We start from the raw sequence: 14840 nt of genomic DNA, 5'->3' as shown, positions 1-14840 counted from the left end.
CAAAGAAGTATCTGCTGTTATTTACACATTTATTTTACAAAAACATATAACACAACACAACACAACACAACAAAAACACCTAAAATGTTTATCCCTACCAACATACTGTATCCTGCTAATGTTATCTCACTAATACACTACAATCCATATAGTATAAACCCCTACACAGACCTATGCCATATATTATCTTACCATTTCTGACCACTATCTGTAGACACCTTTCATCTAAACAAGTATTTCTTGGATATTTTATGAGTTTTTGCTGTTAGCAGCACCCACCATTTCTGCTAAATAATGGTCACTAAGTATTGTGGATGGTGTAAAGGGTTAGACAGCTACATTTATTTATTTTGCTTATTTTTAATTAACATACATTTAAAAAAAAAGTCAAAACCTGTAAACACTGAGCATTCAAAGGTTTGGGGATAAGTGAGATTCTTGAATGTTTTTGAAAGATATCTCTTATGCTGATATTGGCTTTATTTAATCAAGAATGCAAGAAAAACAGTTATATTGTGAAAATGGTAAAATAACATTTTTTTTTCTATTTTAATATGTATTAAAATGTCTTCCCATGATGTCAAAGCTGAATTTTGTGCTGCTTAATATTTTTGTGTAAACTGTGATTTTTCCTTTTTTTATCAGGATTCTTTGATAAATATAATGTTAAAAAGAACAGCAAATATTTTAAATAAAAATCTTTTGTAACATTATAAATGCCGTTATTGTCACTCTTGGTCAATTTGATGTTTTCTTGCTGAATAAAACTATTTGATCCAAAACTTTTGAACGTTAATATATATATATATATATATATATATATATATCGCTAGTCCATAGATGACACATGACAGGTCAGTATAAACTGGCTTTACTGTGACAATAAAGCAAATTATTTTCCCTCTTCTGGGAGTTACATTTAAGATAAAAACTCTGCTTTGATTATGACACTAATACTTTGCCTGTATACAACCAATATTGGTGCACTGGTGTTGCAGATAAATGGCCATACCCTTAAAAGCAGAACAGTCCACTATAAAAAGCATCTCAGCGACAGCTGCAGTTCCACACAGCTGAAACTCATACACCACAGATGTTCGAGGAACACTTGAAGAGTCCCTCTCTTACGGTTCCTCAGTCATATAAACCTGACACAGGAACATTTGAGTCAATCATAACACAGTTCCAGAGTCTATCTGAAAACAATGCTCATCCATGTACAGGTTTGTGTTTTTCTCCAGTCTTAAAATGGTGGTAGCCTCAATTCAGCACGTAAAAATAAAGTGAAGGTTCTCCCAGGAGGTATTAATGGGGACTCAAATCTGCAAAGCAGTTCACAGTAATATAAAAAATTGGCAAACACCTCCGGTCATTCACCCTTTTACTCTACTTTTATCTATATAGACATTTCTCAATAATTTAAATTAAAAAAATACATTTATGCATTTAGCAGACGCTTTTATCCAAAGCGAATTACAGTGCATTCAGGCTATCAATTTTGACCTATCATGTGTTCCCGGGGAATCAAACCCCCAACCTTGCACTTGATAAGCAATGCTCTACCAATTGAGCTACAGGAACACTGTGAACTTATTTGTTGCATTTTAGACACTGTGCAAAGACAATGGACAGAATCCATTTACAGGAAGCCATCTGTGCTGTACAACAGTAGCTATATATAATTATACATACTCCAAACTAAAGTTTGGTAAGAAAATCAAAAAGTATGCCCTAGTTTGCTTTGCATTTTGTTTCCAATAGTTCTAGTCCTCCTTTCTACCTCATCCTGACAGGTTTTGGGACCTCTACAGCTTTGTGTTTGGTGGTGGAATTACTCTCCCCAGCTTCACCTGTCTTTTTAACCACTTTGGGGCTAGACGTGCCTTTCCTGGTGGACTGTGGGCTAGTTCCTTTCTTCTGAAGCTGAGGGCTGGATGAGCCCGATACGCCCCTCCGGGCCAGAAGAGGGCTCCTGGAGGTCTTTATTTTAAGCTGCGGTGGAGATTCCACTGGCTTTAAGGGTCTTAGGCCCATAAGTCCACAGTAGTAATTACACTGATGTTGAGTAATGAACTTCTCCATTATGTTTGGAGATCCTTTATCTGTGAGGCCTTGATACCTGCAGAAGACATTCAAAATATTAGTCTCTCCAAGAAAAAATTGAAGAAGAAGTGTAAATATCAGAAAAATGGGTAAACATGATAATCTCATAGTAAAATATACCAACCCTTTCGACTTAGTAACAATTTCAATGTTTGTTATCTTTGTATCAACACCTGAAACACATAAGAGCGTATTTTATACTATTATGTTTTATGCATTCGTGTAATATATAGCACTTAGCAACTTACTTATAAGTGCATATGAAGTGTTGCAGTAAGTAAATATCTCTTTACCTTCTATCCGGGTAACCAGGAGGTTTCCATTGGTCCACTGATGGATCCAGTGCTGGAAAGTGCAACACTTCTGCTCCACCTCAGAGGTGGCTCTGGCGATCAGTCTCCCTGTGCTGTCCATCAGACAATATTTCACATACACACCCTTCAGATCAGTCTCTACTGTAGCATATGGAATTGTATTGGCGGGCCGATACATCAGATGAAGGGGGGTGACTCTGAATTGATTCAGAGAAGCAAAGAAGACTGAAATTAGATCATTTTGACATTAGCTCTTCTTTGTAGCCATATGCAATTACATAGAAAATGTCTTTCAGTCAGTATTACTTAATAGAAAAGATGTAGATTTATAGTAATCAAAGTGTCATAAAATAAGTTACAAATTATTAGCACTTCAGAGCCAAAATAGCAATTATTAGGTTATTATAGATAAATAGTATAATAGATAGCAGTTATTTTATATATATATATATATATATATATATATATATATATATATATATATATATATATATATATATATATAAAATAGTTTGAAATGATGTTGTATACAGTATTCCATGACCTACTCTAATGAGAATCCAAAGTTCTCAATGACTCTGGCCTCAGCTGCAAATATTTTGCAGTACTCCCGAACGGTATTCTGGATTTTACAGTCCTGAGGATAAGAAAAGAATAAAAAAGAAAAGAAAAAAAAAATTTTACTTGAAAAATACCCAAACCAAAAATCATTGTAGTAAAAATGTCTGAGCTGCTCTTTTTCCATACAGTTATAATAAAAGCTCCAAAAAGACTCTAAAAAACGAAAGTATCAAAAAATGAAGGTATGACTTGTGTGATAATGATTGAATATTTCAAATATTATCCACACTAGAAATCAAATCTCATCGGCTCTTGCCACATCATGATCAGTCAAGTAATGTACAATTAAAAATAAAAAAATACAAATAAGGTTTTAGAACTTTTCTGACCCCTTTTCTGATACTTATAGTACTTTTTGGAGCTTGGAAGGATTTATATATAGTTTCCTTTTTATAGTTTTTGCTATGTCAATAATATGAACTGGATTGTTTACATATAATGTAAATTGTGATCTACTAAGACTCTAACCTGTTTGGTGATCTCTAAATTTCTCTCGACCAGGTTGCTCTCCTCCTTGGCCCCATATGTGATGGGATTTCTTACTTTAGTGATGCACATGCTGCCTGACTCAAAGACAGGGTCCAAACCATAGATGACCTTTGCCCTGCACGTCTTGTGCTTGCATCCCTCTCCAATCTGAGCCTCTGCTGTCATGATGCGACCAAATAATTTATCACCCCAGTAACCCGAGTCGGCCAGGCCTTTGGTGAACATCATTGGTGTCATCTCAATCTCTTCTCCAACTGAGAAGACAGTGATACAGTATAGAAAATTCAATGTGGGCAAAAAATTTAAATAAATGAATATATACCTTGTATAATTATCAATAAACATGTTTGGTTTCCTCCGTAAGTCTTACCTTCTAAATCTTCCCTTAAGAAAAATTCTGCCAGTACTGCCCAATAAAGAAAAAAGAGTGAAAGTGAGCATAATAAATAAAACATTAACAGATTTCTGTTTATTAATGGACCAATGAGTTATAAATTACTGTCTGCGCTGAGCAAGTAATCAGTGATGTCAGTCCCATATTCATTCTTGATTGAGCAGCCATATACTCCACAGTCTCTGCTGGAAACCTGGACTATGGCCAGGGCCACTGGACTCTCATCCCCAGCACTGAGAGAGAGAAGAAGAAATGTAAATTAAATGTACAAGGCACTTTACAGTTATACAAAATACACTGATCTCCTAATACACACTTTAAGCAGAGGAAAGCACAGTAAATGAATCAACAACCCTATTTTATACAGCCACACGAGGGCAGTGTGTTACAAACACAAGAGCATGACGCATTTCAGGATGTTTGCGTGTGAGTAAGGCGTCATTGTGCTGATACAGCACTGTGAGAAACAAATTTAGATTTTAATTTCCCATGATGGTGCAATAGAGCAATGCTGACTAGAGTCACACCAGTAACAGCTGTGGAGTTCATGGTCAAAAACAAATAAGTGGATGACAAGTCTCCACAAAGCAGTTAACACTATTACTAAAAACATTTCAGGTTTGCATGAAACACCTCTTACGGTAGGATACATTAAAGCAGTAATATAATGTCATAGCTAAATCTTTGTAAAGATGTCAACATTTCGGACATTTGTTCAGATATGTAGAAAAATGGCTGAAAGGTATTGCTAAACTTTTCCAAGCTATGACGGTGTGTTGGACTTTTTTATGCCTTTCCATAGATTTACTTCATTAGTGTTTTTGCTATCTATAACTAATCTGTTGATTCGTTTATTGATATGATGATTAACTGATTAGCTTATGCACTGTATGTCGACAGGGTTCAGATTTTTGCCTGTGTTGTTGAATGACTGCAGATGAATTTACCATCTTTGCATCTCCACAATTTCCTCTTCGTCTCTGTACCACTTGATGGTGGAGTCGCTAAGAACGTTAAAAAACTGGCACCACAGCTTCAAGTGGCCTGAGGCATCTGAGAACGGCTCTCCCCTAATCTTGCGGATAACCTGAGGAGCTGAATGGAAAGAGGATCAGGGGTAACTTGACAGAGGCAACAAGGTAGAGATTTGTAGTGTTTACTCTTGCCCCATATCAGACGTCCCTCTATGTGTTGGTGTCAACATGATACTGTGCTTAGAAAGTCTGAATGAAGGCCTAAATACATCCCAATGTCATGCATACAGATATATAGAATTATTTGAATGGCTTTTATGTTGGTGTGAACCTTGAGTGGTTTTAAAAATTGGAGGCTTATCCAGGATCTGAACCTGGGACCTCAGTATTGGTCAATAAAGAATGGCCAACTAACAGAAATGTTAGTTATTCCTTGTGTAGGTTTGACAGCTTTTTAATAGATATGAAAGATTTCATTGGGTTCCTGGTGGAAAAGGTGCAATCAACATCAATTAACCGGTGTAAAATACATATATGTTACCTTTGAAAGGGTCCAGCTTCTCCTTTTCTACTGGTTTGCTTTCTGTCTTTGTGCTGTCTGTCACCTCTGCCATCTCCTCCCTAGGTTTCGGCAACTCCAGTGTGGCCTTGCGTCGGGTCGCCAATGGTGAACGTCTTTCAGTGGGCGGTGTTTGCTGCCCACTCTGAAGTTGCAAGAAAGCCGCCCTACGAGCTTGACTGGGCGACATATATGGACTATCCCTCTTACCCTGTGTGTCAGATCCCTCATCCTCTGACTTGGTTTTGGCGAGGTAGATTTTGCGGCGAGCACCAGAAGCCAGCTCCTCAGGGGTGGCTGAGGGTATTAGAGTGAGACTGTCTCGTCGCTTCATCTTTGGGCTACTCTCACAAGACAGAGTGGATGTGGGTGTACTTCCTCCACTCTCTTCCCCTTTCTTCTCACTTCCATCCACTGATGCACTTGAGATGGACCCCTGACTCTCTAAGTTTGGGTTATTCTTTGCCATTAGCCTTCGCAAACTGGCAGGACTTAGTGGAGGGAGTGTAGGTCCAACAGGGGTTGTTAAGCTAAGTTTCTCTATAGAAGGTTTGTCTTTTTGAAGCCTGTCAGATTCAGGTTCTATTTTTGTGTCTTTTGGATGAGGAACCCTGTCTGAGTCTTGGTTAGTGATACTAGGAGGAGTTTTTATAGACATATCAGGACTCAACTGGGACATGAGCTGCTCTTTTGGTTTCTCGGAAGTAGCATCTGGACCATGTTGATTGCTTTCACTCTTCAGTATAGTAACTAAGGCCTTGGAGTCATCTTTTTTGTTATTGGTATGCATTTCAGCATTTGTGACAGACATCGGAGGAATATTTTGAGGGATATCTAGTGAGATTACTATGCCAGGAAGTGAGGGGTGGCTGTGAGTTTGCTCTTGTTTAAGAGTGTTAGCGTTATCATCAGCATATGCTACGTTAATTATAGGGATATTATTGTCATCGTCTCTGCCCAACCCAGTGTTGATACTTTCTTCTTCTTCTCCACCTCTCACTCTTGCTTCTAGATTTTGTGGTTTAACTTCCTGTGCTCTCTCCAAGGAAGGTGATGATTGCGTGTTCCTTGCCACAGCCAAACGATCTGGAATAACTAAGGCACTGTTGGAGGTTGATTCACCTAATGCTCTTGTGGCATCATCCGGTTGCCTTTCCTTTTCTCGAAATATCTGTGCCACCTCTTGTGTTAAAGGTTGCATAACTCTCTCAGGCTCTAATTTCAGGATTTCACTTCTGGGCGCAATAACAGATTCTTCACGTTTGACTCTTTCTGGCAATGTGACCTTGATTTCTGGGATGAGTGGCGTGGATCTCTTCTTTGCCACATTCTTGATGACGGTTTCTCTTGTATCGGGGAGAATTATGATTGGTTGGACTGCTGGTTGGTCCTTCTCGGTCAAACGTCTCTCTGCTTGTGCTTTTGCAAGGAGTTTTGGTTTGTCTACTTTATATGGCCTCGGTTGAGTTTCTATAACCTCAGTCTCGCCTCGTCTTGGACTTTTGGGGAACTCTATCCGTGGAATTACAACAGATGTGTCTGTCCCTGGATCAACATTATTGTTTCTCTTAACATCATTTTTCTTTGGTTGACTGAAATCATCCTTTGGTTTTTCAGCATTAACATTGCTCTTTTGCTCCCTCTCTTCCTCAGTGCTTTTCTCCATCTTTTCTTCACCATTATCTTTTCCCTTTTCTTCAGCAATTCTTGGAATGCTTTTATCGTCCTTGATTTCCGCCATATTAAAGTCATTCACTGTAGCAGAGTCAGCTACGACTTCTTTATTCTCTGTAAAACTAATATTCAGTGCTGGTATAGATTTTTCATCTGGTTTAAAATTGATTTCCATTGCTCTCTCAGACACAAGAGCGACAGAATCCCCTTCTTGACTTAGCTCCAATACAGGGGACAATGAATTTTGATCATTAATTTCATATTCTCTTTGACTCACTACTACTACGGGAAGGACTGGTCCTTTTATGCCAAAGCCACTCTCTGACTCAATTTCCCCTGCAGTGAAAGATTTCCCTTCTATTGCACCATCCATCTCCTCTTTATTTTTCCCTGTCAGGGAACCTCCCTCTAGCGTTTTCATAAAACCTTCCTCCTCCATATGAGGAATTACTTTCTCATTTGACTCACATGGCTCTTTGCTCTCTTCTACCCTCAGCTCCACTGACTGGGACTCAGCGTGCGCTTCGACAGGAACAAAGTCGGCACACTGTGAAAGCTGAGACTCTGGCTGGCTCTCACAACACTTCGTGCTTTCCAGGTCTGCCATGATGAGCTCTGCACCGGGGGCAGCTGAGCCCCCCTGTTCCTCTAAAATATACATTTCCTCAGCACCTTGCATGACCTCATCCTCGGGATAGGTGAATTCCAGCCTTTCAGTCTCAAGTGGAGGATTGGCCAAGTCCACCAAGTCATGAACATCTGTGTCACTAGGTTTAAAATGGTCATCTGTAGCCTAAAGACAAAAACAGTTCTTGTTAAACAGGTATATTGTTGGCCTCACAAAACCGAACTCACTGCACAGATTTTTACAATTTTAGATTGTCCTCTTGGCATACATTAGACTTTTATGTTTATGGCATATGACATTAATTATGAGATAGTAATACAAAATTAAAAAAGAGTAATTAATCACTTTTCATGCTTGGACTGATTTGCTCCTAATATCTTAAAATCAATGACTCAGGCAGAGGTTTTTATTAAGGCTTAGATTATATAGTATATATGATGTTTTTTTGATATAAGATCAACACACCTTAAATATATTTTGTTTCTTTGTTTGTTTACTCGTCTTTTAAGCTGTTATACTTGACACAATATACAAATTTGTACACACGACTACCCATCTTGTGCAACTTTCCACGTATGTAGAGGGAAAACAACATGATATTTATGACCTGTCAAGTCAACAGGACAACCCCCCTTGTATAACTAGTGACAAATGATAACTAACACCACAAAACCACATTAGTAATTTATCAAAAAACACTTATGTTATGCCCATATTTTTATGCCCATATTTTATTTTTAATTTTCCTAATAAAATGGAAACATTCTAGCTTAGGAAAAAAATGTCATTTTGCCACAGTTTTTTGTTTCATTGTGGGAAGTAATGTGTATTATAGTGATTTAATTTTACAATATTTTAAAAACAGATAGGACGAATTTCCATTTCATGGCAGCTTTAAACTACCCTACCACATTGTAAATGTAAAAATGTTATGATTACTGAAAAATCTAACTGAAATGAAAATAAAATTGAATTTTCAGCAGTGACAGAAGCAGCTTGTCACATTCACAGACCAGAGCTTTCAGAACAGAAGTTCCTTTGCTGTGATTCAACACGCAGAGTTCAGATGAATTTGCAGCGTTCCTCTAACTGACACACCACAACAACTAACATTAACTTCCCACGAGACGCTAGGGTGGTTGCACTTCCACTTTACATAGGAAATAAAACAGCTGAATGCGTTACATGCCAGGTGCAAAGCTATCACATGTTTGTCCTGCCTGAGACTGTAGAGCACATGTTAATCAATTAAAGGTGACATTCACCCTGTTGACTAACAAACAAATTCAATATTAGCCTTTAGCTGTATCTGGTTTTAAGTGATGATGCAATCACTTTGATTTCACATGCCTTTCTAACAGCCTCATTTCTCTGTAATCTCCAGCATGGCATTTTAAAAATCATGTGAGGCCTAACAGAACTTCTGTCATGTGCATGTTCTTGCCAAGCTTAACTACTTTCTAAAGCTGCCTGCACAGTAAATAAACGTTTGTAATAACACGCAACTAAAATGTAAAAATCTAAATGAATAATAAGGGCATCTTGGGCATTTAATCATTCATTTTACATACAGAGATAAATGTTTTACATGCAAGTGAAAATGTTTGACAGTGAATTGTCAGCTGACTTTGGTTTCTCTGACATAATGTATACAAGTTTAGCAGTCAGTGAACTGTCTTTGTATGGTATGGCTTCCCTTAGCACAGATTAGAAACGGGTTTATTTTAAGACTCAGGGAGACAAAGAATCCAGAAAATGTGAAGGAGTTTTGTCTTCTTGTCTTAGTGTCCAGCAACTGTTCTTCATCATGTCCTGACCAACATGTCCAAGTCAACACAAATATGACTAAATATGAATATGAATAAATCCCATTCCATGTTAACTTTAAGAATACTAGTTGGTCCCAATGAGTAAATCATATTTTTTAAGTGAATTTGTCATGTCTCCTTATGGCGTTCTATTGTTCTTAAGATCTGCTGACTCATGAAAACTCATTTTCTAACTCTAGATTAACAAAAAACTAGTCTGAGTCATGCTCACTCTGCACATTATTGATTTTCTTTTTAAAGGGCCAGTAGGCCTTATTCAAAGTCTTGGGAGTAAGCCGTAAATTAGACAAAAGCTGAGCACAAAAAACAAACAAACAAAAAATAATTTTTTAAGAGGTTAAAAAGTTTGGGATCAGTAAGATTTTGTTGTTCGAAAGAACTCAATATTTCATTATAATTATTAATTAAATTAAATAATTAAAAATGACAGGAAAGACCTTTACATTGTTACAAAAGAATTTCAATTCAAATAAATGCAGGATTCATTAAAGAATCCTGACAAAAGTATCATAGTTTCTGCAAAAAATATTTTCTTGAGGAGCAAATCATCATATTAGAATGATTTCTGAAGGATCATGTCACACTGAAGATGGGACTTATGGTAACTAAAAAAAAAAATCTGATTTGCCATCACAGAAATAAATTAGATTTTCATAATAATAGTTATATTATATTATATTGTTATATATAGTGTGTTCCTGTGACTCAAGTGGTAGGGCATTGTGTTACCAGTGCAAGGTTGTGGGTTTGATTCCCAGGCAACACATGTTAGGTAAATATATTTTATCCTGAATGCATTGTAAGTTACTTTGGATAAAAGTGGCACACACACACACACACACACACACACACACACACACACTCAGTATATAAATAACAAAGAGTTTTTAAATATTGTAATAACATTTCACAATATTACTGTTTTTATTCTTTGTGAGCATGAAAGATTTTTTTCAAAAACATAACAAAATCCTCATCATGGTATACAATTATTTTTTTTCTTAAAAGAACTGAAAGAACTGTTAAACTCAAGTCTTGTCGGACAAAAGTACTCTCTATAAATAACCCCCATGTGCTGTGGACAACAGATGAGAACTCACTTCATGAGAAGTGAGAACTGCGATGAACTCACCTTGAAAAGCAGTGAAGTGTCAATCTGTGGGACTTCCTCAGGACTACTCTTGTCCTTTAGCATCTCTTGCTCTACAGAAAGTCTAAGTGTAGCTCCAATGCTCTCAATATGCTCTCTTTCAGCAGTAAGACACACATCTTCAGGTTTGTTTGCATGAAATTCAGAAATATGTCCAGCTGGATTGGACTTTATGGTATCATTAGGAACAGTTGAATCATGTGTTTGCGATAAAGATTTAGTTTTTACTTCCAAATCCACCATTTGAGATGATTCTTGGTCCAGCTTTGGTTCCTCAAGTTCGGAGGCCTCACTATGGACCAAAGACTCTTGAGGAGGTGTTTGTGAAGGAGGGAGGTGTTTCTCATGTGGAATTTCCTTTTCAACAACAACAACTTCACTAGTTCTCTTTGTGGTTTCTGCTGGCTCTGTAGACTTCTTGTTTTTGCCGAAGAATATGTCCTTTAGGGAGTGAAGAACAGAGGTTAGGGCTGACTTGTGTTCTTGCTCTTTGTGTGATGCAGCTTTGGTTGAAGGCCCAGACGTAGCTCTTTGTTCTTGTTCGGTTTGCCTAATTTTCTCTCGTTCTCTCTCTTCGGCTTTCTCTCGTTCTTTCTCCCGGTCTATTTCTCTTGATCGGTTCCTCTCCTCTTCTTTTAATCTTTCCCTCTCTATTTCCAGCTCTCCTTCCTTTTCTTTTTCTAGGAGAGGAGTAACATCGACCTCCATGATCTCCTTTGACTTTGCAAAACTCTGATGGGGTTCAGCAGCTTGCGACTGCACAGTCTCAGCTAAGTTTTTTGCCAGGTTCATTCCTTCATTAGCATCCTCTCGTTTTCTGTTGCTCTGGGTGGACTTAATAACACCCACCTCATCAAATCCATTGGTAATACGCATCTTCTTCTCACCTGGTTTCTCTTTGGAAGACTGCTTTGTGGCGACTAACTCCATTGGATCGCAAATATTGTTGAGTTTCTCATTACCATTCTCCATTATCATGTCTGTTATGATTACAGTAGCCTGTACTGTGATATTATCAGACTTATCGTCTATGATTGCAGGCTGCTCTTCACCTGTCCCTTGGGAGATCATGTTCTCCTCCCCATCCTGGGTTGTAGGAGAAGCGCTCATGGGGTCATTCCCAGCAGGAGTCCTACGCTTCCTTAGTAAGCGTTCCTGGTTAATCACATTTAATTGTTCCTTTTGGATGTTCTCCTTACCCCGACGTCGACTCTCTTCCAGGTCCCGCCGCTTGTTCTCAGCCTTCTGTTTTAGTTTGGCGAAGAACCTTTGGTGGATCAGGAACTCGCTCATGGTGCCCACCTCCAGCACCCCAGAACAAGAGACGATGCCCTTATTGTTCCTTGCTGAGGCCTGATAAATGGCGGCATCATCTTCTGTACAGCTGCCAAATGAAGCAAATGTAGTTATTGTCATTGTGCAGTCACTACTTACTGCAAAACATTGATTTGCACGTGAATGTATTAAATAAATGTTAAAAAAAGAATAGTTTTGTTTTAGAAATACAAAGAAAATGATCATACTTGTAGATGTGGAGTGTGTGAATTTTTCCATTGCGAAATATTTCATATTTGGGAAGACCACAGTATCGATCTAGCTCCATGTCATCTTTGTACCAGGTCAACTCAGGAGCTGGATAACCTGGTGAAAACACGAGTAAAGATAACAAAATTAGCTGTTATTAAGTAGAAATAGTTACAGTGTTATATATTCAACCTAGAAAAAATCCCTCAAATGTTGTTAGACTTTACTAGCCAAATAAGATCATATCTTGTCTATTTTTGCAATACTGAAATGTTATAGAACATACTATGTTTGGGTTTTAAACTTAAATTGAGTATTTTCATTTATTTTCATAATCATAAAGCAACTTACCCGTGACCACACATGAGAATTTGACATTGCACGATTCTGACACTGCCTTCGATTTTATGGTGGTCTCAAAACATGGCTGGGTCTCTTCGGTCAACTGAGCCATGACGGTATATAATGTACTTCTGGAAATGGCCAAGACAAAGTGTCCACTTATCAATCAACATATACAGTATAATATATCAAATTAATCTAAACATTATTATATAAATCAATGAATTAATAAGCAATAAGTAAAGCAAGGAGTCTGCATAGACACGAAAGTCTATTATTAATCAGAATTAAAACATTAAATTATAATTATTTAGTGTCATTGGGAGAAAAGGCAGCAAAGGTATGCAACTGGGTGAGATATTATTTTAGCCTAATATTAACACATAAATTTTTTTGTTGGTATCATTTATATTGTATTTTTAAACGTATAATATACAGTGGTTATTTGGGTGGGTCACAGTATTGGTCACTTTGCAATCAAAAGCAATTGGCTATAATTTGGTGTTTCTGAAACTGTAAAACAAACCAAAGAAAAAAGGCATTTTGGGGGGATAGAAATTGTTATCTGATGTGAAGTTAGTTTAGGATTGACCTTTTGGGAAGCTTTTATTACCTGGGTGGCCTGTAGTTTGAATACCTGTGTGTTGAAAAGCTATTTAGAAAAGAGGCAAATGGACACTCATCAGGCAAGAACATTTTAAACTAGGGGCTAGTCAATGTGTGACCCTGATTTTAATCACTGCCAGGAGCTTCTGTAATACAATATATATAGTAAACTTTGTTAATGATGGGAACATCAGTTACATCAGTATTTAAGCAGCAGCAAGAAAACAAAAGAAAGAAACATGAAAATGGGATTTTGTGAAAATGCTAAAATTGATTCTCATTTAATAGGGAAATAGGAGGGGGGATTTTTATATATAAAAACCAATGATATTTTTCTATGTTCATGTTTTTTTTATCAAATGATAAACTATAAATATTACATGTACATTTTTTATTATAGTTATTTTACAAATATCTTTTATCAGTGAAATACTGTATGTATTTCCAAAATATTTTTTATAAGAGGAATTCATTTCTAGACCTTAAAACCATCATAAACCTCAAGATCAATATACAAACTGGAGGCTTGGATAATTTTAACATAAGCAGGCAGGCTTTTCACAATCAAACATGACAGAAGAAAATGCTCTCAAGCTAATTTGACAGTTTTTTTTTTTACCTGTTTTCAGGCCTAACATTGGAGAGGTAGTTTCGGCTTTCTGGCCTTCCGCTTGAAACATCTTCCCCATTTTGGCTTCCCGATCTCCCATTTCCAGAGTAAGAGCGGGTCAAGGGCCTCCTGGATGTCATTGTCCAAAAGAAATAACTTCAAAAGTCCAAAAACCCCAGCCGTCTCTTTAAACGGTGTTTCAGTATTTCTGCAGAATAAAATTCAGGTCTGTCTCTAGGCATTCAGAACCAAAATGTAAAGTTCCAAGAACGACTGAAAAAGAAAAATATATTAAAGAAAATACAAATCAAACAAACTGAGAAATACAAAAATTAAAAGTAATAAAAATATTCATATTTTAAAATATAATTTAGACAGAATCATTATGTTTCGAGGGCGGCTTTAGTCTCAACAAGCAAACCATTTGAACGGAGAAGTTATAAATAGGAACTGCTTTTTGCTACTTTTTAATTTGGTCAAAACCAGTCATTTATATTTGATTTCCAATCAACACATATAGTTTGAACTTTGAATTGCTTATATTACAGTATAACACTTAAAGAACTCACCATTAGTATGTTTCTTTGCCTGTTCTTTGGAGCCTACTGTCCCAGTAGCGCTAGAATTGTCAATCACAGCAGAGCATGTGTTGCCAGCCGGACTCTATTTATAGCAGGCCTACAAATAGGCGCAAGAGCACATCATATTTTCCACAACTAGCCATTGCTCTGAAGCCACTTGAAAGCAGCGTCCGAGAAAACGACAGCAAAAACTTCCAAGCACAGGTTAAAATTAAAAAAATATCTCCTGCTTTAATAATTCCTTATCTGCCAGCCTCATGAAATACTGGAGTTCTCTGTTCTGGTTGACTGATGATGCCTGACAGGGATACATTACCATACAGAGAAATTGCCCAATGTGTGTAGAAATTTAGCCAAATGAATCCAGTATGTGGTGTGTTGAAAGTGATCTTATGCAAGTGGCTCTTTGATGACAGCTCTCCAGACAAGCTCAAAGCATGTC

The 14840-nt window shown here is 37.2% G+C and overlaps 1 protein-coding gene across 4 annotated transcripts; it reads right to left on the bottom strand.

The window, feature by feature from the left end:
• Positions 1–444: 444 nt before the first annotated feature.
• LOC113061628 (titin homolog) lies at positions 445–14840 on the bottom strand. Of its 4 annotated transcripts, none has more exons than XM_026230914.1 (15): positions 14387–14840; positions 13827–14090; positions 13215–13253; positions 12611–12732; positions 12259–12376; positions 10718–12119; positions 5437–7921; positions 4869–5016; positions 4027–4154; positions 3898–3933; positions 3507–3781; positions 2966–3054; positions 2397–2614; positions 2228–2276; positions 445–2119 (listed from the first exon to the last, which is right to left on the bottom strand). In XM_026230914.1, the coding sequence occupies exons 2-15, from the start codon at positions 13955–13957 to the stop codon at positions 1777–1779; spliced, it is 5583 nt and encodes a 1860-aa protein (XP_026086699.1). In that variant the 5' UTR covers positions 13958–14090; positions 14387–14840; the 3' UTR covers positions 445–1776. The 4 variants fall into 4 exon arrangements, with proteins under 4 accessions (XP_026086699.1, XP_026086700.1, XP_026086698.1 ...); XM_026230915.1 differs by having other exon boundaries at positions 1777–2119; positions 13215–13238; XM_026230913.1 differs by having other exon boundaries at positions 1777–2119; positions 13827–14025.

Source organism: Carassius auratus, chromosome 43 (assembly GCF_003368295.1).
Source record: "Carassius auratus strain Wakin chromosome 43, ASM336829v1, whole genome shotgun sequence".
Taxonomy (NCBI): Eukaryota; Metazoa; Chordata; class Actinopteri; order Cypriniformes; family Cyprinidae; genus Carassius; species Carassius auratus.
Note: the sequence above shows the minus strand (reverse complement) of the source record. Positions and strands in the feature narration are given on the sequence as shown.

Bases quoted from the DNA above. Each gene is read 5' to 3' on its own strand.
- LOC113061628 (XM_026230914.1), bottom strand. From the start codon at position 13,957: ATGACATCCAGGAGGCCCTTGACCCGCTCTTACTCTGGAAATGGGAGA. The intron at 12,120-12,258 runs GTATGATCATTT...TTCATTTGGCAG, and splicing joins CACACACTCCACATCTACAA to CTGTACAGAAGATGATGCCG. The intron at 3,782-3,897 runs GTAAGACTTACG...CTGTCTTCTCAG, and splicing joins CTTAAGGGAAGATTTAGAAG to TTGGAGAAGAGATTGAGATG.